The sequence below is a fragment of the Canis lupus genome, chromosome 37 (genome assembly GCF_011100685.1).
Source record: "Canis lupus familiaris isolate Mischka breed German Shepherd chromosome 37, alternate assembly UU_Cfam_GSD_1.0, whole genome shotgun sequence".
Lineage (NCBI taxonomy): Eukaryota > Metazoa > Chordata > Mammalia > Carnivora > Canidae > Canis > Canis lupus.
In genome coordinates, this window is record NC_049258.1 from 8,418,091 (window position 1) to 8,444,712 (window position 26,622).

Genomic DNA, 26,622 nt, shown 5'->3' on the forward strand with positions numbered 1-26,622 from the left:
TCATTTATGTGCGTGTGTGTGTGTGTATACACATAGATATACATATTTTCCTGTCTCAGTATTCCTTTAAACAGAGCGCAAATCCTGAGTTATTTGATTCAAGTAAAACTGAAAAGTTAAGGCAACTTTTCAGGAGACACACTTGTTGCATAAATTGAGGTTACCTGGAAATTCAGATTGTAGCTCAATGCTAAAGAAAAGAATGTTTACAGATGCATCTTGGTCTCCAGCCATAGTTTTTGGCTACTACATGGTGAAGGCCTACAGAGTCCAGAAGAAATCAGGATCCGTTGTATTCCACATTATAGGACTTTGATTTCATGGTTTTCCATTATTACCTCAAAGAAATTTCTTTTGCTGCCTTTTGTATTTTATATCTATGGACTCCTTTCTAGCCAGACACAAATAAAATGAATTGGTAATAATTTTCAATAATAATAATAATAATAGCTAACATTTATTGATCCAAATATTTTATGGTAGGCAAATATTGCATATATATATATTAAGATCTGTTTGCCTGAAATTAAGATTTAACTATGTATCCTGTTCTTTAAAATTTTTCTTTTGTTTTTGCTAAATCTGGCACCTCTATACGCGTGTGAGGGGCCACACATTAGACAACACAGATGTAGAACATTTCTATCACCGGGGACTTTTGTTCTAGATTATTATGAGCTCAGTTTACATTATGCGCCTATTCATAAAAATCAACAATAATGCTACGCATCATCCTCTTGACATCCGAAGAGCAACACACTTTGATAAAAGCAGACATTCATGTAGTTAAAATCTTGAATAATCACATTTACTTTATTTGTTTTGGAGTAAAATAGAGACTGAGCCTGTTGACCACTAGCTTCAAGTGAACATTTTAGGGAGCAGGATAGTCATTTTCCCCCCAAATTAACCCTTTGAGATTGTCTTCCTTTGAATATCACACAAGACGTTCTTTTAAAAAATTTTTATTGCAGAATGCTATATCTCCATACAGAAATGTATAGAGATTATTTGTGTAGTTATTTGTGTAATTTGAAAATTTGAAAGTTACAAATGTAGAACTATATTTGTATAGTTCAAATAGTAACATTATTTGTAGTTTCCAAATAATCATAAATCTTGACATTCCCTTGTGGAGTAGTGTTAGAGGCTGGTTGCTTCTGTGGGATCATCCCAATCTCTTCCCTTATAATTTTCTAAATCTGGATAGAAATATTTTTTCTTATGTTTTAAATTCCCCTACAATCAGCACCTGGTAAATATGTTGTTAGAATCCTCGATAAGTTATTTAGAAACTAAAGAAATAGGTTGTATTAAAGGAAGGTATTAAGAAAATTGACCTCTGTTTCTCTAATAAAAGTAGGAGAGACGGGATCTTTCTCACCCAATCAATGCCATTAATTGGTTATTGGAGCAAATGAATGATTCTCTTTACCTGTTCTCCCCCAAGTTTCAGAGGAACTAATCTGTTCAATTAACCTTTGCCACCACGGATTTGAAGCAATTTGGAAGAAGGCTATTTTTCACTCGCCTGGGCTATTCTTGTGTCCCATGCACTTTAAGAGAAAACTCTATCCAAGACACTCCAACAAATCCAGAAGGAAAAATTCTGATTCCCCTGATGCTTGAGAAGTGAGAATCACAAGCAGGCCTTGGGCCTTTATTTCTGGAGGGAGACAGCTGGAGCAATCTCTCTCTGAGGGGCTAAGAGCATCTTGCTCTTTATTCGGCTTCTCTGATCAGGCCTTCAGTTGGGCATCAGTTTACCCATTGGTAAATGGAGTTGAATAATATATACTTACCACTCCATAGTAAATGAATATTGAAGATCTTTGGCTAAAGAGGGCTATGAATATGTAAAAGCACTGTGAATACAAATCAAGAATTCATGACTTAGTAAAAGCTCAATATGTTGATAAATCTTGAATTTTTGCAAATGCTGAGATGTTTCACTTTTATTCAGAATATATAATAGTTAGGGATTGAGGTTTAGCCAGAGAGGCTTTATGCAAAGGACACATATGTAACTACATACAGTAAAAAGCTGTACATCTGGCATGTTGGGGCAAATTGGAGGCACCAATCAGTCAAAAGTTCTGACTAACAATTTTTTGTTGCTTTCGGTAGCTCTCTTGTTTCTTGTCTTGGCCTCCCTACCAAAGCTTAGAGGCAGAAAAAACGATGGAGATTCTACTGAGGCAAAGCTCTGTTGTTGCCCAAAGTCCACGGAAGCGGAGACGCAGCTTGGCCTCACACCCTGGCGAAGCCCAGGACAGACTGGGAGAGCTCCCCGCGTTCACAGATCATAAGATCTTTAGGTGTCAGGAGCAAATGCTGACATAGGATGCGCACAAATGAATGGATCTGTGCGGGAGCGTGGGCAGAGGCACATTCCGCACCGCGGGGCTAATTAGAAAAAAAGGCTTCTTTCTCTGAACAGAAGCAGACCCCACACCGAAGCACACGATTTGCTGAGCTTCCACTGCCTCTTCACCTGGGCACCGCACACCTGTGCTGTGAACCACCCACACAATCACAAGGTGGTCCTGAATAGGAACTTGGGGCGTCCTTTGGCCTCTTCAGACGGATAGATTTATTGGGTTTAATTTGTTAAGTACTTGCTACTAAAAGCTCTGTACTAAGCTCGGTTTTCCGGGTAATTTCAGGTGTCACCTGTTTCCTAGTTCGAAGTACAGGGTTAATTCAGTCGCTGTGAGTAACATTAGAGTTGACTCTGAGCTTCCTAGTAGCTAGGGCGAAAAAGGCAACTCGAAAAGTTCAACTGTTCTCCTTATCAGCAAAAGAAAAGAAAAAAAGAAAAGAAAATAGCACACCTGTTCCATTGGAGAGACAATAATCTTTTTTTTTACTTCCAACTCTAAAAGAAATTGCTCAAGTGGAATTTCACTTGGGAGCCAGGGACAGACATTATAGGCAACAGCTGCATCATCAGTTTAACAGCAAAAGCAATGGTAAGGTCCCCAGAGCAGTGGCTTCTTATAACAAACCTTGATACCAGCAAAGCACACTTGAGTCCACTCTCATAGGCTGAGCTCATTTTGGTTTCAGCGTGGATGTTCCAGTGTCCGACTTACTCAGGATCTGGGGAGGTAAACACCCAGGACACTCCTCAGACCAGCAGCTCTCAATTGCTGTCTGCAGTCAACTTCCGGGCTGTGACAGAGTTTTCACTGCTCCCCAGACAAAGCAGGAAAAGAAGACCAGGACACATACATTTCATTGCAAATTGGTTAACTTTCCTCGAGCTTTATTCTAAGATTACGCCCTCCCAACTTTGGCAGGGATTAAAAGTCCTTTCTCTGATGTAATGGTGACGGAGCAGGTGCCATTTTATACTTATGTTTGTTGGATGTTCTATTTGCCAATGTAGAACTTGACAACTCTCTATTGGCCCCCAAGTCTTGCACAGTTGGATATTACTGGTCCAAGAAGTCCTAATGTCTGGCAATGACACCATGGACCATCTTCCCCAAACAGCATTTTCCAAAATAGCAGATAGTTGAGAGACATACTTGATAATGAAGGTTTGGCAAAAGTGCTCCAGTTCTACGCTGGTACTGCGACTGCAGAGTTGTTCCCGCTGCAACAGGGCTCCTCACGGCCACTAGAACTGGGCCTCAAGACTACCTACAGGAAGCAACTTTGATTACATGTGAGTATTTTGACCCATAATTGGTCGAAACTCCTTTGTTGTCCGGTTTGAGTCTGGAGGCTTTCAAAGCAGTGTTATGCGTGAGCTGTCTTCGACGTAGAGAAAGTTCGCTTGTGTTTTGATGATCCTTCTGATGTTCCAGCCCCCAAACTTGATGCTTGCCCACCCTGGAATTAGTCATCAAATGTGTTCCCAGATAATCTAATGAGTTGGCCTGCAACTGGGAAATTGTAATATCCAATTGAATACAGAAAAATGAAGAAGAGTGATTGATGGATATGATTTTACCAACTCAGCCACATGGAGTAAAATATCAGGACTGAGTGTAACTTGAGGCCGCTCCTAGTTTCTACTAATAAAAACAAGCATCAGCACCTGGGAGGACACTGACTTTCCCACCCACAGGGGAGCTAGGTTGTTCCACCTTGGGTTTTGGTATTTCGAGGTTTACACATTACCTAGGCACTGACATCTTTCTGGAAGGCAAACACCATGACTTCCATGAACATTCCCACATTTTAAAAAATTGAACACTATGCCAAGCACCAACCTCGGTCATTAGGGCTAGAACGGGGCTGAGAGAAACCCATCATTTACAGGCGGGCTCTCTGCTTTAGATGGTTTAGCCATGATTCTCCTACACAAAATTACTGCATGGTAGCTATTATTTCATCTTTTTATTGATGTGAAAACTGAGATCCAGGTTAAATAATAGCCCAAAGTCATAGAAAGCTAAGAAGTGGAGTAGTCAGGATTCATATCAGATCTTTCTGATTTCAAACCAAACACCACGTTGTTTGAATAAGACACAGTATCCGTCCTTCCTCAAGGAACGCACAGCCTAGTGGTCCCATTCGGCGTGCTTTTCAGCCCTGAGTTCCTCTGACTCCGTCTGCTGTGTTTGGCGAATTTCCCACCTGGGAATCCAGGCTTCCCGAGGCAGAAGACAGCAATCCACGTGCCCACCCTTCCCTGCCCGTGACTTAGACCTCAATCCGCCACACGTGCTTGACACTTTGATTTGGGAGGAAGTGGAGCAACAAGAAGCTTGCCATGTGGATTCCATCCTGGTAAGGGCAGTGGTAGAGCCCCCGGACTTCAGAGGCACGAGAAGTGGAGCTTCCGCAGGTGGCATCGATGCTCAAGACAGGGACCAAGTTACGACATCTGGGCCCCATGGAGATGCGGCGTGGTGTCCGCCAGAGTAGTCTGAGACACGGACTCTAACCTCTAACTCTGATTTTCCAGACTTGCCCTGGAATTCTCTGAGCACTCTGATGTCTTCTAGCACATTCCTTCTCCTGCTTATGTGGCTCAGGTTAGTTCTGTTGTTGTCAACTAAAGGTCCTGACTTTGTCTCCCTCACAGTGACTTCCGTATGATAGTCCATAAATTTGGTCTGTTTGTTGATGAATAAGGAAATCTCAGAATAGAATAAATTAATAGAAAATAAGCCTTCGAGGCCCTTCGCCACCCCGGTTCCTTTCTGCGTTCTGAACACGCATCAGTTTACCAAAGGCTTTTCCAAAACACACCGCCCAGAGCTGGGTAACAGGGGCGGCCTGATTGGTGTCAGGAGGGTGGGGTGACCGCTTGCTCCAGCCCAGCCCGCACGGCTACAGGTGTGAGCCTCCCGCCCACCTGCATCACATGTTAACACGAGGAACCGGGGAGCCCGGGGGCTCTCACTCCGGGGGGCTCCGGTCCTGAGGGGGTCACAGAAGGGCAGCTGCGAGCAAGGGTGCAACGGGCCTCCAGCCGGGAGCCCCCAGAAGGGGTTTCCGTGTGAGGAGGAGGGTGTGCCCCGCAGCACAGGCTGAGGCTCAGCAGGTGCAGAATCACTTACCCACGCGTGGGCTGTGGCCGGCGGCCTCCCCGGTCCCGGGGCGCAGGTGCCCTGGGGCTGCGTTAAGGAGCTCCTCGGGGTGCACGTCCCCGAAGCCGCTCGAGCCCCCCCGCCCCGCCCTGAGCGCCCCGGGAGGCGCCGGCCTGCTCGGTCCTTGGGCGCGGACGCGGCTTCGGAGACCGCGACAGGTGCCGCGACAGGTGCCGCCGTCCGGGCAGTTCCTAGCACAGCGGCTCTGTGCCCCCCGGCGTTTTCGTCAGAAACAGGAAAGAGAAGCGGATTCTACATTATGCTAGAAGCTCTGAAAAAAATTAAAGTAGCATAGGATAAAAGGGATCCAAGAGCAGGGGTGTGGAATTTTCTTTTCTTTTTTTTTAAGATTTAAAAAAAATTTATCTACACTTCACCTTTTTTAAATTTTATTTTATTTATTTATTCATGAGAGACACAGAGACACAGGCAGAGGGAGGAGCAGGCTCCGTGCAGGGAGCCCGACGCGGGACTCGATCCCGGGTCTCCAGGATCAGGCCTCGGGCCGAAGGCGGGGGCCAAACCACTGAACCACCCAGGGATCCCCTCTTTTTTTTTTTTTTTTTTTTTTTTGAGATTTTATTTATCCATTCATGAGACAGAGGGGGTCGGAGGGGGGCAGAGACACGCACAGGGAGAGGCAGGCTCCTGGCGGGGAGCCCGGGTCACGCCCTGGGCCGAAGCAGGCGCCCCAGCAACTGTCGGGAAGCTGGGGTCCCTGGGGGGTGACCTGGGGGTGGCCTGGGGGGGACCCCGCGGCGGTGCCGGGGAAGGAGCCCTGCGCGGGAAGCTGGGGTCCCTGGGGGGTGACCTGAAGGTGACCTGGGGGGACCCCGTGGCCGCGCGGGGGAAGGAGCCCTGAGTGCGGGGGGGGGGGCCTGGCCGCGGGGGTAGGGGGGACCCCGCAGGAGGCGAGCCCAGAGCCGCAGGGCCGGGCTATGCCGGGAAGGGGCCCAAGGGGACCCAGGGGGACGCAGCAGAGAGTGCGCCCAGGCTTGGGCCCAGCAGGGGGGGCGGGGGCGGGCGCACCTGGACGGCGAGCCAGGGAGGCGGCGGGCCCAGGGCTCCCCCCCCCCGCCCCCCAGGCCCGGAGGCTCTGCAGAGCGAAGAGGCTCAGCGGAGGGCGCACCTGGGCGCGGGGGGACCCTCCTCTGCGGCCCCAGGGCGGAGCCCCGCGGCGCGGCTCCTGAGCGGGGGTGGGGGGCTGCACCCCAGCTCCCTGACCCCCCAGGCCCCGCAGGCACGGAAGCAGGTGGCGGCTCCAAAACCTCAGGGGCGGAGGAGGTGGGGGGCTGCGGCTCGGGGGAGCTTAGCGCCGCCTTGGGCCCAGGGCGACCCGGGGTCCCGGGGTCGAGTCCCAGGTCAGACTCCCCGCTTGGGGCCTGCTCCTCCCTCCGCCTGTGGCTCTGCCCCTCTCTCTCCCTCTGTGTCTCTCATGAATGAATAAATAAAATCTTAAAAAAAAAAAAAAATCAGACCTGATCCTACTTTAAAACTCCTCTGAATTATTTGAAGTCATTTACAACATTTTATCATCTCCCACTGCTCTTTCTCTCTTAGATGGAGGGAAGCGAGGAAGAAGCTGTTCTAGATGCTTCTTCCCATTTAACAAGAACAATTTCGAGATCTGTGAATCATGAGCTTCATTCTCCACAGAGGGAACGGGGCCTCTGAAGAATGACTTGAGCCTCAAAACTGCGGAGAAGAGAGAGGTCCTGGGCCAGTCCCCTGACACCCGCCCCCCCCCCCCCATCAGACTAAAATCATAAAGAATTCTCCCCTTCCCTCTTCCTTAAGCGGAGCCAGGGTGCCTGGGAATGCTCAGCCCAAGGCTGCCACTGGGCCTCCCAGAATTCCTTTGCTCTCTGCTGTTTTATGTTAAAATGGGATTATGCCCGTTAAGGGATAGTGAATAAATTATAGTTCTCTTTAATTAATCATTGCTCTGCACTATTTATTACAGTGTTAATGGAATATTTTTGTAATTATTTCTCCATATGTGAAGGTAACACTTTAAACCTTTTAAAATGTCACTGAAGGAGCTACTTCTAGATTCTTCTGGGACAGTTTTACTAGCAGAGCACAGTGTTTTTAAAAAATAGGCCTTTCTTTCAGAATAAAATTCCATCAGAGATGTCATATACTCAGACAAGTGTGTTAAGAGAAGTCACAAGATCATCTCATATAAAGTGTGCTGGCCAATGAATTGATGTTTAGTTCACACAGCCTTTCTAGGACATTCTAGAACATCTAAAAAAAAAAAAGGTGGTGTGATACCAGGGGGAAAATGCGAGTCATGGAGGCACACAAGACCTCCGCTGCGTCCTAGCAACCCTGGATCAGCAGCGTCTGAAATCACCTGTCCCTCATTGCACGTGTCATTCCTCACTTCTGTCTCTGACTCAAGACGCCAGTCCTGGGGACCATCCCATCTAGAGAAACACTGTCACACCTCTCTCCAGAGGGCCTGTGTCGCCTCCCCCTGCCCACCCCTGTCCTCTGCGTGGACAAATGCAAAGACAGACTCCACACCTTCCCGCCGAGCCACTACAGCAGCCACAATGAGGCACAAGTCCTGTGACAGTCCTGTGACGTGGGAGCTATGTGAGCATGGGAGGATAAGCACACTGGCACAGCAGATCAAGAAGGGCTTCCTGGAGGAAGTGATGCTTGGGGTGATCCTTAAATCTGGTCAGGGAAAGAACTCTGTGGGGTGAGGAGGAGGAGGTGCAAGGTATGGGGAGAAACAGCAGAGCAAGTGGGCCTCTCACTGATCTTCTTATCAATTATGTTCGACATCTACCCCGATACCCTCTGTGGCAGATAGCCAGTAGCCACATCCCTCCTTATCTCTGGAATTAATAGAACAGCTAGAAACACAAGTCTCCCTTGCATTCAGGGGCAGGGCAGGGCTTAAAGAAGTCTCCACGAAAGAAAGGGAGTATGCGGTTCTTTACTCCTCCTTCCATCTCTGATGTCTGAAAGGTGGGTGTGATGGTGAGAGCTCTAGCAATCTTTGTGGACCATGAGGAAATGAGGTACATGGGAACACCAATAAAAATAAGGCCGGGCTTACCTCAGCAATTTCTTTCTTGTAAGAAACAGGTAAAAACAGGTAATCATAATTATTTTTCCCCCATTATATGCAGCCAATCTTAAGAGATCCACCTCTCGAGACCATTCCAGCTCACAGATAATCATCATTTCCTTCTCCAAACTCACAGCACTTGTTTGTACCACTCACTAAACACCCAAATCTCTGGAGACAACCATTGTATGACTATTACACTTTCCCTGGACTTACATTAAACCTCTCCAGCAAGTTACAAGCTCCTTGAGGGGAGAGCACCAAGTCATATAGTTTCCCTTCTCACCTCAGTTCCTAGCAAATTATCTGACATAGAGTGTGTGTTTAATAAATGTTTACGGTCTCATTGTGCCATGATGGACCTTTAGAAAAAAACATAGGGACTTCTAAATCTTTGCTTAAACCTTTACAGAAAAGGAATTAACAATGTACAGGAAAAAAATCTCTAAGGAAAATTTTTATTAAAAAGACAAACTCAACCCAAGAAGCAATGACTTAACCTATTTTGTCAAGAAACCTCTTACTCTTTCTTGAAAACAGAGACCTCCTTCTGGCAGGAGCCAATCCATCAGTGGGCAGAGCGTCTCTTGAGTTTGTCACCTATGATGAAGTTTAACCCCTAAAAACACAACCTCATGCACGTAGAAGTTACTTGTGCTAAAAATCAGATTATCTCACACATGCTTTCCTTCCAAGTCTTTAGCACAAGCACAGAATTCATTTACATTTGCATAAATAACGTGCTTTGCTTTGTATTGGGCCTCTTCTATTTCTTTAAAAACCTTTAGAGTTCTGTGCTTTGGGCCTGTCTGCTTTTCTGCAAATATCCAGTATCCACACGCTGTCCGTAAAACCTATCTACATGGTCTGTGAGCTGTTAACTATCACGGAGAAAAAAAAAGGCAAGTGAAACTAAGGAAGGAAAGAAAACTCACATCTGTGTGTCAACCAAATGTAACACACACACACACACACACACACACACACACACGACAATTTACAATATCAAAAGAAAATAGAATCACTTTTTAATTGACTTTCTCTTTGCCAGTTCTGAAGCTAAGCACTTGCTCCTTCCTTATTAACTTTAGTCTTTTGAGCAATTTTTTCCATTGTAAGCACTTTCTAAAAAATCATTTTCACACATTTCTCAGATACATCAATCCTTCCGGCATTCCTCTACGCACACATTATGGTACCCCAGCTCTAAATATAAAAGACTTTTATTATGTCCATTAACCATGGACATATGTGCTCCAAAAGTTTCCTGACACGCAGTCATTTGTGGGTTTTTAATTATAAACAGAAAATATTCACTAGAAAAATAAAGAAGCAAGCCCATAAATATATCTTTATACATTTGAGTTTTGTTTGTATACGACAAAACGTTTGGCTCAATGGCTCTCCCCGTTGCCAGCTCCAGAATGTGAGCATGCATGCGTTTATAAACACAGAGATGTACATACATTCACATGTACCATTAACTCCATGCATCGTGCAGGATTCAAACATCTGTAATTGCGGGTGCCGCCGCCTAATTTCTCAAAGAAGGGGAGCAGATTTTTCTGACACCAGGTCTCACTCCACATGAAAAATTAAAACGGAAAGAAGGCAATGCCCAGTAAAATACTTGACAAACGAAGTCATATTTATTGAATGCGTTTTATTTTAACAACCAAAAAATTCTAACAGCCTAACAATGCACATAAGTTAAAAATTAATTATCACTTAGTGATAACAAAGATAGTTGATTTACATGGAAAAAAGAACATTTACAATATGTTAATCCTTATTCACATTGTTGATACCGCAATAAAACACAATTTGTTTTTTCATTTCACAAAAAAAAAAAAAAAAAAGGCGGGAAATTGTGCTTTGTCAAGAGGCACTACAAGAGAAAGTTTCTTCTTCCAAATAGATATTATATGACAGATATTGAATAAATAGACATATATGCATTGTAATTCGCAAAGATCTGGCAAGACCACAGGCTAAAATGCCCACAGATTCACTTAGAATCACTGCAAACTTGGCAGTGAAATTAAAAAATAAAAGGCAAGACTTAGCATTGAAAAATACCTAATAAATTTTTGGTTGAAGTGTAAAAGATACCAAATGCGGATGCCATCGATAGATGAACCACCTTGTAAGAGCTTGGCAAAATCAGTTTCCATTACATGTACAGAGTGACCTTCAGCAACAGTGTAAGAAGACAATTTGGAAAGAGTAACTCGGAGATCAGGAAGCAGCAAGCGTGGACTTTCGGATTAAAGCTGCAGCATACTACAGAAGCAGAAGGACGGGCTCAGGGCCTAACTGCAAACCACCATCCTTTTGCAAAGGTATGTGACGCTCGTGTCAAGAGAATTTTTTCAACATCGTTATTTGAAAAAGTACAGGAAAATGTCCCTTTAAAAACTCCAGAGGTTACTGAGCAGCTAGATTAGCTTGTATTGCAACATGTCTTCTCCCTGTATATTGTAAGTTCTGAGTTAATATCTACACATAGAGGTTTTTTTTTTTAACTCCTACCTTTTATACCTTTCAAATATATAAATAGTATTAACAGTTATATTACAATGTTTGTGTAGTAAACAGAAAATAACTTTCAAAGTGATATTGCATGAGGTCTTTGACAAGGTTGCATGAGAGCACAACTCCAAAAAAATCCAACCGTGTGGGACTGTTTGATGGCCACGCCGAGGCATGGATTAGGTCCTGAAGGTGAGGTCACCTCTTGCAATTACTGTAAGTAAGAAGTGGGAAGTAATGCTACTGGTGCTTCGGATAGGAAGCTACAGGAGGTTTGGAGAGCTATAGTAGATTGCAGCTTTAATGCTCACTCCACTAAACAGCCAGTCGGCATTAGTCCTGCTTTACGTAAGGTAATTGCTCTGTAGGTAACTGAGAAGATGTTTCCATTTATGACGAGTAGGTGATTCCACTGAAATCGCTTCGCTTACTCTATTGCCTGGAGCTGCGCAATGATTCAAAATCAGGTTCTTGTTCAGGCTGCCATACCAGGGAAGGGATGAGGCATGGGAGGGCAGGGACCACAGACATTTGGTTAGGTGGATGGAATGTGTACGAAGAAGAGGAAGCCCCAAGTGAAACAGAAATAAGAAACATCTTTAGGGAGACGGAAGGATGGAGATTTATTCGACAGGGAACCCCTTTAACTGGGCAGCAACTTCTTTTCTAAACTTAACATTACATTGAACTATTTTCTATTAAAAAAAAAAAGAAAAGAAAGAAAGAAAAAAGAGAAAACAGCAACAACAAACAACTTTTAAATGAGCAGGCTTATTAATTGTAAGGTTTGAAGCCACGAACAGTAAGTTTCACAATAAAATGTGGCTCATACTATGAATTCCGTACGTCCAACGTCAAAATGTCATTTTATCAAGACTGCACTTAAAGGACAAGTTTTCTCTGTACTGAATTACAGTTTTATTCATTTGGAATTCCACAGAAATGCATCTGTTCACTACAGGAATGACAAGTTGAATAACGGAACATATCGAGTCATTTTTAAGTGTGCATTGTGTCTTAAGAGCAATTTGACTTGTATCATTTTAAGGTGCCCTGATTTTTTTTTCCACTTTACTTTCTTCTTTCTTTTTGGCAGTGTTGATTTATTTTGTTAAATACATACCTCAAAAATTACCCATCAAGCTGCCAGATAGGAAGCCATAGAATTAAAAAAAAAAAAAAATCAGGGACAAACACAGAAAATAAATAGGAATTCAAAAATAGTCACCCCACCCTGAGAGCAGGCCGCAGTTTATCAAAAAGCCAAAGCGACTCACTGTGAAGTGGTTTTTTTTTTTTTAATACATAAACAAGTCTCTTCTTTAAGAACTCATTTCACAGTCTATTCTTTCGGATTGTAAAGTTCTCTGTCCCATGCAATTTAATATATATATGTAAATATATAGATATATACATATACATATACACACACACTTGTAGCTTCCTTCATTTATTTCGCAGATCTTTTCATCCTGGAACTTGCCTGATGTCTCTTCCGTAAGTGCAAGGATAATGAAGGCAGAGTCTCCTGTGATTATAATTACTATGATCCAGTCAATTGTAAAAGTGTAACACTTTTAGTGTCTTTGCCAAGGCGATGTCTGATTCGGAAATACTGAACTTATTCAGTCTATAGGTGTATCCTGTGCAACAAAGAAATGTCAAAAAAGGTAAGAAAAACAAAACAGACCAAAAAAAAAAAAAAAAAAAAAAGACCAAAATAAAATAAAGTAAAAAAAAAAAAAAAGTTTTTAAAGAAATTAAAACAGAAAATCCTTGGACCGATGTATTGCTTTGCCTGGTAGGAGTTCACATTATCTCTGGTCAATCTCAGCAGGCGTGGCCTTGCTTTTTTCCGCATTTTCCTCCTCGGCCTCCACTTTGTACATCTCCTCAGAGCCTTCCTCGCTGTCGTTCTCCTCGGACTCCGTCAGCAGCTCCTCGTCCTTATACTCGGCCACGTCCACCGCGGAGCCCAGGTGTTCCTTGAGCTTCCCATGATGCTTCACATGATACCGCTGGTTCTGGAAGAACTTGATGATGGTGTGTTTGGGGAGATCCAGCTGAGCAGAAAGCGTGTGGATAGCTTCCTGATCGGGATACAGGCCCACATCATGAATAAAGCTTTGGAGGATCCCCAGGGCTTCCAGGGAGATCTTTGTGCGAGACCGGGGCTTTTTGGCACAACTGTCTTCAGTTGGAGGAGGTGGGGGAGGAGCTTCTTCTCTGGGAGGGGAACTCTCCTTGGCTGGCTGAGACTGCTGTCTATGAAGGACCTGATAATTAAAATAAAGAAAAAAAAATTTAACATTTGACTCAGGATTTCACCTTTCAAAAGCCATCATTCCTCTGAAGTGTTGTTGTCTATCTATCTACCTTTGGAGTACCGCTGTAACCATTTGTAAAGCTGGGTCTTTCTGCAAACTGAAAAGAATTTCTGGAGATTTAGAATCTCATATAGAACAAGGGGGTGATAATAGTAAAGTCTGCTAACATTTATATTCTGAGGCACAAAGAAGTAAAGTCCTTTGTTGCCCAAGGTCATTTGCACTCAAACAATCTGGCTCCAGAGCCTTCCCTGCTGTCAACCAGCATGAGATGCCACCTCTCTAAAGCCGAATGGCAAAGAAATTGGACTCAGTGAGAAGAAACCGCAGGTTCTACAGTCAGACCTCATGGGTTCAAGTTCAGACTCTTCTATTTAGTTGGGTGACCCTGTACAAGTCAGTAACAGCTTTTAGCCTCCATTTCATTATCTATAAAAGAAGGATCAGACACTGACTTCCTACAGATTGTAAGAATTAAGCAACATAATGTATGTAAAGAATCGTGCTTACCTTACATCAGAGGTTGACAAACTTTTTCAGTAAAGAGCCAGATAGTAAATATTGTAGGCTCTGCAGGGCCACACAGTCTCTGTCGCAATGACTCAACTCTACCTTTGTAGTGTGAAAGCAGCCTTAAGTACTATGTAAGCAAACGAGTGTGGCTGTGTACTAAGAACTCTTTATTTACAGGTGGCAGATCGGATTTGGTCATGGGTCGTAGTCTGTCCCTCTCAAGCTAAGGGCAAACATTCGATACATGATAGTAATTATTATCATCAGCCTCATAATTACCCTTAAGAGTGTAATAGAGTTAGTATTTCAGCCAGAAATAGTTGGTATTTCGGCCAGAAAAATCAATACTTCATAGAATTAGGAAGAACTTTTATTTTCTTTCAGCCCTGATAATGATCCTTAAGTAATGGTTTTAAAAAATACAAAAACTTCCAAACTAATTGAAAGATATAACATCCTTCTTAAATGAGGAATTTTAAATGACTAATCTACAGTCACATAAATGGACCTCAATATCACTATAAACTATTAATACTCTGTTTTGCACACACTCCCTAATTTGTTTTTTAATCCTTAATTAAGATTTTCTAGTTGTTGTAATTAATTTACAATTTCTCCTTTATCTCTACATATTCCCCACTCGTTAAACAATGAAAACAAAACAAAATAAACGTCTAGTGTTTAAATTTCTAGACCCAAGATGGAGCTGCCCTTAGCTGTGGTGCTACATCAGCAGACTGAACTTCCACGGTGCATCCAGTCTGCCAGTCCCGAAATGCCAAGCCAACTCTGGGCTCTACACTTATTTTCTGGTTCTTTGATCTTTCTAAATACAGTCAGATCTGCAACCCCAGACAATCATGCCCTGTTTGTGTTGCCATGTCTTACGATGTATAAAATTTGATCTTGCCCAAAATCCCACAGAGAGGGTGCTCCACTGTTTGTGAAGTACCAAAGTCCCCCAACTCCTGGATTGTTTTCCCTGAATAAAGGAAAACTTGTTACTATATTGTTTGGGTTGTGTCATTCGACACTAGTTAGGCAAACTTATTCTTGATCATCATAACTGCTTCTTCAATATCATCTCTCTGGATGAAATAATTTCCCATTTTAACATTTATTTATGAACCTCTTCAATGTGACCCAAAAAAGCAAGCTATACAGAGGACACTGCCATAGAAACTTGCTCCTCCCTGCTCCCATCATAGGCCTGTGTGACAGGGACTTCACGGCAAGGGGGGAGGATCGCTGGATCCTGCAGAGGAGCCTCTGCCACTACTCACACCTTACAAAAAGCAGCAGCAATATTACGACAATTAAAAGGCTGCTGTGATGGTCCACAGTAAAAAGCGTTATGTCAGCTCCAAAGACAAAGACCACATTTCCTATACTCAGATCAGTGCCTGACTTTCTGGATCCTCCCAAAGCTTTTAAGAATAGTGAGTTCACATATTAAAAAACATACATTTCTCTTTTACCATTCCCTCCTATTTCATGCAGTCTCTTTCACGTTAGAGCAACAAATTAAACATTTTCCAGAGTTCAGGGGGAAATCAATGCAATCAGTGCAGAAGAAAATAGGTCTAGTTACCTTAAAGAATCCGTGGTACCACCATCCTCACTACCATTACTACCATTACCACACACTATCCGTATGACCCATTTTCTTTTCTTGGCTATGAAATATCAACATCAAAGCAAGCATTTAAGAAAAAAAAAATCCACCATCTAGAGTCCACTCCCAGGGACCATCTGATGAAAAAACAATTTCTTACCAATGTGAAAATGTCAGTCTTTTAGATGGAATTTACTAAATATTAGCGCACATGCAATTGTTACCTGAGCAAGGTAACAAGCTGAAGAGGATGAAACTTTTCAAAATAATAATTGGCAATCACATCACAATCAAAATAATAATCAAAAGATAATCAAATGCAAATAAGAATATCCATCATAATAAGCTGACGGCTGGTGGCAGAAAGAAATCTAAAATGCAGGACCATAAAACGGTGGCACTAAAGGTCCATATAATGTTGACCAATTAAAATGAATGTTCTTGGCATTTTCTTTACTACTTTCAACTAAGAGTAAATTCATGTGGTCTGCTGTGGTAAGCTGGCATCAGCAAAAAATTGAGAGCTCTGTTACTCCAACATCCTAATTATAGCCGGAAGGGAACGTAGATCTGCGCTGCGGGCCCGTTCAGGGCGCTTTGACGGCAGAAGAGATTTGCTCTGAGGTCGTCGTCTGGGCAGCCTGACCATTGTAATAAATGAGCAACTGTGGCAACAGGTGAGAATTTTGCTCTTTGGTGAGAAAGAGAGGGACAGAGTGAGACACTGACATTATATGTGAAATATGTACGCAAAGAATACACACTCAAGCACGAGTACCTCCTATTAGAGCAATTGCGTTAATTGGAAAACAAAAGAGAATTAAAATGCCCCATTTTCTAAATTATGCTTGCCTTCTGTAGTAAAAGTCAGCATAATGGTTCCATTTAGTTAAATAATTAGATTGGTTCTTTAGGGGTTTTCCATTTTGCACTGGTTAGATTTAAAGAGATTTTCCAAAACTATACTTTGAAGTTACTATAATCTTTCTGCATGATAGGGTTTGTTCTTCTCCTAGGTCCAACCAGATGGCTGACTTGGCCCCTCTTGCGCAGACTCTGGCGGTGCTGACACATGCCAACAGGGAAGCCCCCCCCTTCCCCCGTCACCCGGCAGGGGCAGGGCGAGGACAGGGGCAGGGCGAGGACAGGAAGAGCTGCCGCTTGCTGGACGCTGGGCCAGGCAGCGCTGACAGCTCCACACACATGAGCCTACTTGGTCCTCATGGTTGCTCAGGAAGGTACTATTTGGATCAAGAATAGCCTGGAAATAGGCACTGGCTCGGGAAAGCCCTTTACATCGGAGATTATTAAACAGGGAGCTGGGGCAGCCCCGGCGGCTCAGCGGTTTAGCGCCGCCTTCAGCCCAGGCCTGATCCTGGAGACCCGGGATCGAGTCCCACGTCGGGCTCCCTGCATGGGGCCTGCTTCTCCCTCTGCCTGTGTCTCTGCTTCTCTGTCTCTAATAAATCAATGAAATCTTTAAAAAAATAAATACATAAACAAATAGGGAGCTGTTTCGGTGGGAGAAAGTAGGTTTTCCAAGGGACAACGGTAATGTTACTGCCCATCACTGGAGAAGAGATGTTTCTCAGAGAAGTAACAGCAAATGAAATATCCTACAAAGAGAAATGTTTATTTCTGGTCAGACAGTGCTCTATATGGTGAGTTGGGTGGCGTGACAATATCTCCAGGAAGAAGGTTAGGTGACATTTTGAGCATCTCGGAGCAGGTAAGGAGAGCGCAGTCAAAACAGAGAATGACCGAATGAGCAGCTCTAAAGTCAACGGCCTTCCAAGGTACCAAAGGGCCTGCCTGAGGTTTCTCAGCCACACAGCCACATTGGCTGCGATTCCCTTTCAACCACAATATGCCAAAGACCTGAGACAAAAAGACTCCCCAAGTTCTGTCCAAGGATCTGCGTTCTCCCCCAAATGTTCTAATTACTCCAGGCAGAAAGTTGTTTATTGTCTCTAGACAATTTTTTATTTTTTTTTTTATTTTTTTTTTTTTAGACAATTTTTTAGAAAGAAAAAACGAAACCACAACATAGATTTCCTCACAACCAATTGTGCATTGGCTTAGTATCATGATAATTAAGGAATTCTTAATGTCTCGCAGTGCTCCCTACCAGCTGAACAAAAGTAGAGCCTAAGATGCTTACGGGTGGTCTTTTGGAGACAGGGCAGGGCGATGAATACAACCTGGTCTTAAGATCTTCCCATCTAGATGGCAGAAACTTTTCTTCATTTTCTTACATCTTAAGTAAATAATGTCAATTCTTCTAGGCTCGTCTTCATAGGATAGGGTTCTGAATTCCCATTTAACTGAACTTTAGTTTTCCTGTTTGAATTTCTCAGAAATGCTCAAAATTCCTTGTTGGTTAAGTAGATGAATCAAGTCTGGCTCCTGTTCCAACCAAGTACCCTTAGTAACTTAAGTGTGAGGCTAGGCCATTGATTCCTGTTGGACGGACCTTTAAGTCATTCCTGTTCCGCCGCTTATTTGACAATCCAGGCATCTATTTTCTGGCTAATGTTTTCTGTTTGTTTTTTTCTTTAACTACAAAATTTACAATTACTTCAACCAAGAACAGAGAATGCCCTGCCAACTGAATCAAGATATATGTTCTTTTCTAACGAGTTCTTCACACAACCAGATTATTGTCTTCTGGGGTTTTTCTTTAAGTTAAGGTGAATGGAGCACTTTCCTAGATATATTACATTACATTAAAAAAAAAAAAACCCTGCCCAAGTCCACAAACTTTCCAGCCTCAACCTTTTTTCCTCTTTTTGAAAATAGGCCCAAGTTGACCTTTTCTATTCATAATGCCCACCATCTCTCTTCACGTGATTTTTCCCAAATAACAGGATATATTGTTCTGTAAAGATCACCATCCATCCCTTTACTTCTGACCCTTGCAAACTGAAGCCTGATCATTCATCCTACTAGCTCTAGATTTAGATTTTTTCTTCCATCACAACTAAATTTAGTCAACAATTCATCTCTAATAATTTCTACAAAGAGTTTTATAGCTTTTCTTGTCAATTTTTCACCATGACAACTAGTGTTCATAGCACTGAAATGTCTCAGTAGCTTCAATGATAATAGTGGTGGTGGTACTAGTAGTAGTAGAAGTAGTAACAGATGGTAGCATTCATGTAAAGTTTATGCGCTAAACACTGGTTTAAATGCTAAAAAATGTTAATTTTACTTAATTTTATTTATTGTCACAGTAATCCTGCAGGTAGATATTTTTGCCCCCATTTTAGGACGAGAAAACTGGAGTTCAAGGAGAATAGAGGTAATTTAGAACTGGTATTCTAAACACATATCTGCCTAATTTTAAATCCCATGCTCTTAAACATTATGTTCTCCTGCTTTCTATGAGCAAGATTACATAAGGAGAATGAACCAAGTCTCTAGACTTTGAGATGACAGACCATAAATAAAATATCAGGTAGTAACAAATATTATAAGCAAAAAAAATTGAGAAATGCAAAAGGAGAACTGGGGTTTAGATGCAGTCACTCAAGGAAGACTCCTGAAGGAGGCAGCACTTGAGCAGAGGTCTGAAGGAAGTGAGGAACAAGCCATGAAGAAGAGCATTCCAGGCAAAGGAAACAGCAAGCAAAAACATAGTAGGGAGGAATATATTTGGTATATTTCAAGAACATCAAGGAAGGCAGCATGTTAGAGCTGCACCACCCAGGACAGCAGCTACTAGCTACATGTGGCTATTTAAAGGGGTTTTTCTAATTTTTTTTTAAAAGCTTTTATTTATTTATTTATTTAAGAGAGAGAGAGAGAGAGAGGGAGCATGAGCTGGGGGAAAGGCAGATAGAGAGGGAGAAGCAGACTCCCGCTAAGCAGGGAGTCTGATGAGAGGCTCAATCCCAAGACCCCGGGATCATCACTTGAGGCAAATGCAGACGCTTAGCTGGCTGAGCCACCCAGGTGCTCCTATTTACATTTTGTTAGATTAATTAAAACTAGAAACAAAACTTAGTTTCCTCAGTTATATTAGCCACATTTCACATGCTTGATTATCACATTGTGCAATACCATACGGGGCAGCGCACTTCCACCATCACAGAAAGTAGTGTTGAACAGCTCTATGCTCAAGAGAAATGACAACTGTGAGGTCGCCAAAGCCAGAGTATGTTGGGCCCTGGCATTCGAGTATCAATGTGATGAAAAGCCCTCACAGTGGGTCCGCACTCATAATCTGATTTAGCCAGAAATATAGGAGGGCTTGAAACTGCCACTATTAGTAGAGAAAAGAGAGATGTTCATATAGTCACATACTCAATAAGAAAAACTCAGTTCCTAGTACATCACTGGACTTTAAACAGAGTATCCAAATGGCAACACTATCATAACAACAACCAGAAGAATGCACTGGTATTTCTATCCTCAAGAGAACAGTTAATTTACATTTAACTGATGGCTGCCTTCTTTATCAGAGGTGCTTTTATCATGTCTGGAAGGAATTATGTTGAAGACAACCACAGCTTAAGAGAATAAATAAATAAATAAATAAATAAATAAATAAATAAATAAATAAATAAAGTGTTGGTTTATCAAATACTTATGGGGTGTCTATCATAATTGAACCTATTAATTTACAAAACTTTCTAATATGTAGTCCTATCTCTAACAATTAAATGTTGATGAATAAGTTATGGATAGGATATAAACAAATAGAAAGTTAAAAGTCTAATAATAAATTCCTTATTGCTGAAATCTCTTTGGGCTGAAATACGATATACACATATATAAATGGACATAAAGATAGTGATGAAGAAATAGAAGTTGTAAATATATTCAAAAGAGACATCAACTTCAAAATAAAACCCCAAACTTCCTTGCCCAGTGACAAAGCACAACCATGATACCGGCACATGTTTCTCTGCCTTCAAAACTGAAAATTTTGAAAACACAAGGACAAAATGGTACCATGACAAAAGTAGACTAAGAGAGATAAAGCAGCTCTTCTTAAACCTCTCAGTGTTCAAATAGATTTTGAAGGCCTCAATGAAAACCAGCTGGGAGCCATGTGTAAAATATAATGGTTTTTGCCTGCAGGGAAGGAAGTGAGATCTTGAATGATTAAGTTCAGGAAAGTATATAATTCACTGTATCATTATGGGGTGAACTGGATTACTTATAATAAGCCAAGACTTTGTGGTCTTTCTTACATAGACAAAATGAGAAATTATTAGAAAGGTGACTGTAGAGGGTGGCTGATTCAGTGTGGGAATAGGTTAAAACAAGTTTCCCAGGTGGGTGCATGCGCATCTCTGTGACAAGCCTTACCCTGAGGGCCGAGCTTCATCCAGAACTTCAGGTCCTAAATGGTAATGCTCATCAGTAGGAGATGAGAACATGGACAAGATGACTTTTGTCTATATTTATTTTGTGTTAATACCAGAATTATTTTTATTTGTTTAATTTACCTCACCTATAACAACAGAATGTAAAATAGTTGATCCCCAAAAGGAAAGCATTCTTCCACTAAAAGTCCTGAGAAAATATATTTAACAGGCAATGAGAACAATTGTTTCGAACAGTTGGAAAGCTCCTGTGCATAACTTGATTAGAATTTGTTAAATAAATAAATAAATGAGTGAATGGTGCTGTTTTAAAATATACGTAAAGTATCATGTAACTGAGATATTTGTCTTAAGTTTCAACAATCTAGCTCTACCCCCCTAATATTCCCTTTTCCCCAAAATCAGCACTTAAGACAATTAATTTTGGCTCAAAATTCACTGGGAAGAACTTAGTATTAATGATTGCTAACTAATATAAATATTAATGTAACCATTATATATCTATCTCACTTATTGGACTGTGAGCTACATATTGGCACACCATATGTCTGGCGCACAGTAAGTGGTCAGTATGTCTTTGTTCTCCTGTACTGGATTAATTCCATATTCTTTCTTCTTTATTTTCAGACCAGTTATTATTCTTGTTTTGCATAACTTATTTTTTTCTTATTATTATTCCATTTTAGCAAAACTATGTTTAAGAAGTAAATAAACTGCCACTCATTATAAGAATTCCTATCTAGTGGGTATCTGAAAGCAAATATGACACATATTTTAATTATTTCTTATTTAAAAAAAAAAACTGCAGGGCATTGTATGACCTGTATACTGGCATGGTATATAAACTGTGAAGAGGAGTTTTGGGGTCACAGAGTTTTGGCTTTGAATCCAGTCCTTACCCTGAAAAGCACATGGGCTTGCTAGCCTCGCAATTCTGAGCAAGTCACTTTCTCTGAGCCACGGTGCTTGTTAATCTATAAAATCTTCCTTCTAGTGTTAGGGGGATTCGTTGAGATAATGCAAGCTAAGTACTTAGAGTTCTTGGCATAAGCAAGACTTCCGTAAGTAATAACTACTATGAAAAAATGAGAGGAGGACTTAAACAGTAGTATAATGCCTCGTATATTTTTCTATCGATTATGCTTATTATAAAAATTAGCAACAAATTCAGAGATCTGTTTGTCCTTTTCACTCCAAAGATCTACAGATCTACAAATGGGCATGTCCACCAGGAGTTTCCCTATCTCTTTCACTCATATACTACACACATCTTTGTTTTTTTAACATGGCAACTCACGCATGGAAGTTGCCTTTTAAAGCATCTGTCACATGGAATTATATCTCATAGCCATAGACCCGTTCAAGGTGACACCTTCTATTTGCACAGCCTGGGGATTCTTTTAGGAACACATACTTCATCAGTTCTCAAAATGTGGTCCAGGGACCCCTGGGGAAATCCTGATTCCCTGTCAAGAAGCCTAGAATATCAAAACTATCTCTGTGGCAAAACTAAGACATTTGCCTTTTTGGCCATGCTGAAATTTATACCAGTGGTACAAAAGCAATGGTGGGAAAACTGCTGGCCTGTGAAAATAAATTAAGTCAATGGCACCAAACTGCGCTGGTAGATGTATTCTTCACTACCACGTGCACACCATAAAAATTCCATTTTCATTTAAGAATGTCCTTGATGATGCAGTAATATATTGTTAATTATAATAAACTCAACCCTTGAGTATACCCTCTTTTTAAAAGTCTGTGAGGAAACGGGAAGTACACAGAAAGGACTTGTATAGAATACTGTAGGATGGCTGTCATGAGAAAGACTGCTTGTGTGAGATTTGTGAGCTGATCTAGCTGCCTTCGTCATGGAATAGCATTTTTACTTGGAAGAACAACTAACAGACAAAATACAGTTACTCAGACTTGGGTATCTGACAGACATTTTCTTAAAAATGAAGTGAGCCTACCACTTCAAAGAAAATAATCTGACAGTATTTCTGCCAATGATAAAATTTGACCTTTCAAGCGAAAATTAAAATTTTGGAAGACATGTAATTAGCTCCCTAGTAGACCCTCCTGATGATATTGGTGGTAATTTAACCAAAATTTTTAAATATGTTATACAATGGGGGGTGGGGGGGTGCCTGGGTGACTTAGTGGGTTGAATGTCCAACTCTTGATTTCAGCTCAGGTCATGATCTCAGGGTCCTGGGATCAAGCTCCATGTCAGACTCTGTTCTCAGCACAGAGTTTGCTTGAGATTCTCTCTCTTCCTCTCCCTGTGCCCCTCCCTCTGCTCATACTCTCTCTTTTTCAAATAAATAAATATTTTAAATCAATCAATCAGTCAGTCATACAATGAAATGTGTTAGCATTTGGAAGATCTGCATCACTCAGTTAATTGATATTTTCCAAATGACCAATGCATGATATTACAAAATTATGTATAGGTAAAAGATCCATTCAAAGTACAAGGCCAAGCAATGAATTATAAAATATGTAAGTATGAAAGTTTATCAATGTCTTTAGATCCCACTTTGCAACTAACTTTTACGAAACTACCATTTGCAAGGTTTTCCTGTAGTAACAAAGAAAAATATCACAATGACCTGGAAAGGCTATTAAATTACTCCTCCCTTTTCCAATCCCTTGTCTGTGTGAGGCTTGATTTTCTTTTACTGCAACCAAAGCCACATATTGTATTAGATTAAATGCAGAAGTGATTATGAGAATCCAGTTGTCTTCCATTAAGCCAGACATTTAAAATATTTGCAATATATATATATATATATAAATAATGGTAGTCTTCTCATTTTTTTGTTTTGGAAATACAGTTATTTTTCATAAAAATGTACCATTTACATATATGCATATATATTATTTACAATTATTTTTTAAATTAATAAACATTTAAAACTATCTCAGAATTAATTTCTAATGTGTCAAATATTGATAGATATATTATTACTGGAGTCCTCAATAGTAAAGAGAGAAAGAGGACCGTGAGACTAAAAAGTCTGAAAACTCTACTACATGAATCACACTCAACATATAGCCCTCTTTCTCCTAATGAAAACAAAACATTTAATATAAGATGCAGAATGTCCCCTTCAGTCAAAAAAATCCTTACTTGTACCAAGTCACCAAGGAAGGTCTTGGAGAATAAATAAGTGTAAGAGAAATTACAACATGCATTATGATCTGTCTCTTGACTTTATCGCTCCAAGACATTTTGGAAGGCAAAACATTCTCCTAGATATACAACTCAGCACTATTTCTAACTTTGAACGATGTTACTTGAGTTGACTCTTATGGTTGTAATTTCACATCCTAACACTATTATAAGACTTATTAAAAACCATGGTTTAGTTTTGTTGCTTTTTTGGATTATACAGTATCCTAAGGTCAAAACTCAGGAAATCTGTTATTAAACACACACACACACACACACACACACACACACACACACACACACAAAACACAAGTATCCATGAAGTGATGACAAATTACAGACTACAGGTGTTAGATTACATTTTGACTCCAGGCAGGTTTAATATAAGTTGGTCTCCTTTTACAATTGCTCTTAGCACATACAGCTCTAGGAAAGGGATTTAAAAGAAAAAAAAAAGAGAGAGAGAAAATAAGAAAAAAAAAAAGAGTGGTGCTCAATAAAAGAAGAGCATGTCAGGAGAAATCAATACAAACAAGCAAAATGGTAGGAAGTCTGACATGGAAATATGTGTTCAATTTCATCCAGCCTTAGTCTGAGTTTCCTTTAATATTGTAACCAAGATGGTATTGGAACATCGTGTATGTTTTTAATGCAGTTTAATAATTGTTTCTCAAAATAAACACTTTGGTCAAAGATAAAAGCATAAAAACACTGTGACACAATAATCTGTTAAAATAAACTTAGGGGATGGAGGAAGTATAGTTCTTAAAACAGCCTTTGGCTTATATCATTTCCTTTTTGGTAACAAATTGAGAACTATACCAACAACTTTGGTATAGTTCGGAGGAGAAAAAAAGAGGAATGTTGCAGTCATTAATCTGACTATTGGGAGTGGCCAGATCTGCAAACACTAAAGAGGTGGGTGGGTGAGCCACTTTTTCAATATAAGGAGATGAGCGGACAGACAGTAAATTAAGCAGGCTCGAGATGACCATATGTCATTCAAATGGATACCACACCACATAAAAAACAATCATCTCTCCTGTCAGAATCTAAGAAAGGTAAAACATGGACATATATTGAACCTAATAACAATTACACCTTTCCCTCCAACAGCATCATTCATTAAATTAATTTATATGACCATCTAGGGCCTAACATGACCAAAACCATTCCACAAATGTGACAGACATAAACCATGAGAGATTCGGGGAAGAAGAAACTCTTCAGGATGGTCCAGGCCACGACCATGTGCCCTTCTGCCTGGGAGAAACCATCTCCCAGCCCGGCAACCCCAATCTCATTTGCTTGACACCCATAGCATTAATTTTCTCCCTGTTCCCATACACCTCCACTACCTTTTACAAGGTCTTCTCAAATCACAAAACTCAGCCTAAAAATTTACAGAGAAGACCTATCATTTGAAGACCAGATTCAAGATACAGGTATTATTAAAACGTCTTTAGAGACTTTATATTTGAGTTAAAATGAGATAAGAGTAACATGGACATGATCAGATATGGCAGTTACCTCTGGGATTGTGACTTTTAAATGAATGCCATGATTTGTCTCATTGGTATAATCAAGAAAAGAGTGGCTTTTGCATCAGCATGAATGAAAGAAAAGCTCTTAATTCAACTTAGAGACACCACTGTAACGAAGTGAAAGGGTAAGGTTAGGATGACTTAAGTACCGGAATTAATAATAGTATTAAAAGAACCAACCTGGAAATTCATAATATCAATGGCAAAAGGCCAAAATAAAAAGATATGTAAAGGGTTCAAAATAAAAACCACCATTAGAATTACTAAACAGTTAACCCAGTTAACTAAATAAGTCTCAGGTAAAGTAAAATGTGGCCCAGTAGAATGTGTGTGAAAATAACTTCAACAAATGCCAGTAATACATGATCCAGGGAGATCTGAAATTTGATTTTTTTTTTTAAAGAAATTCAAGGTAAGCTTAAAAGAACACAGCAACTATTTCTGATAAATAAATATCGTCCAATAATTTAACCAAAGCAGAATTTTGATTCCTTTTAAGTGAAACCTTATGTTAAATGGAGGTAGAGAACAGATACATTTTGTGGACATCATGTAGCCAGCCAAGGACTATGTAATGATTCCTACAGTAAAGCAGGAGAGTGAATTCAAGCTACTTCCAAAGCACTGGAATAAACCCTTACTCGCCCCGATTTACACAAGATTATATAATGTGACTTGGTAGTCCTATGTCAAATTCCTCTAATTATTTAAATCCTATAATTAGGATATCGTTAAAGTGCTTCCTATCTTTTGGACTTCTTGCTTCTTAAAAACAACAAAAAACTAATCTCACAACACCAAGGGATGCCATTGCATTTGTGATTCAGAGGGGGAAATGGACATACGAAATTGAGCTCTGACCCCAAATCCCACACCCCTGAGACTAACATGGAACAAACATGCTCACTGCTGTCTGGCTGATAAATGGAGAAAAATACAAAAATAT

General features: G+C 40.9%; 1 protein-coding gene across 8 annotated transcripts in view; it reads right to left on the minus strand.

The window, feature by feature from the left end:
• Window positions 1-10,267: 10,267 nt before the first annotated feature.
• SATB2 (SATB homeobox 2) overlaps window positions 10,268-26,622 on the minus strand; it is a 289,546-nt gene continuing 273,191 nt past the window's right edge. For all 8 annotated transcript variants that reach the window (XM_038585272.1, XM_038585276.1, XM_038585275.1 and 5 more), the window contains one exon: window positions 10,268-13,445. In XM_038585272.1, coding sequence (XP_038441200.1) covers window positions 12,984-13,445 — 462 coding nt within the window. In that variant the 3' untranslated portion in view covers window positions 10,268-12,983. The remainder of the gene's footprint in view (window positions 13,446-26,622) is intronic.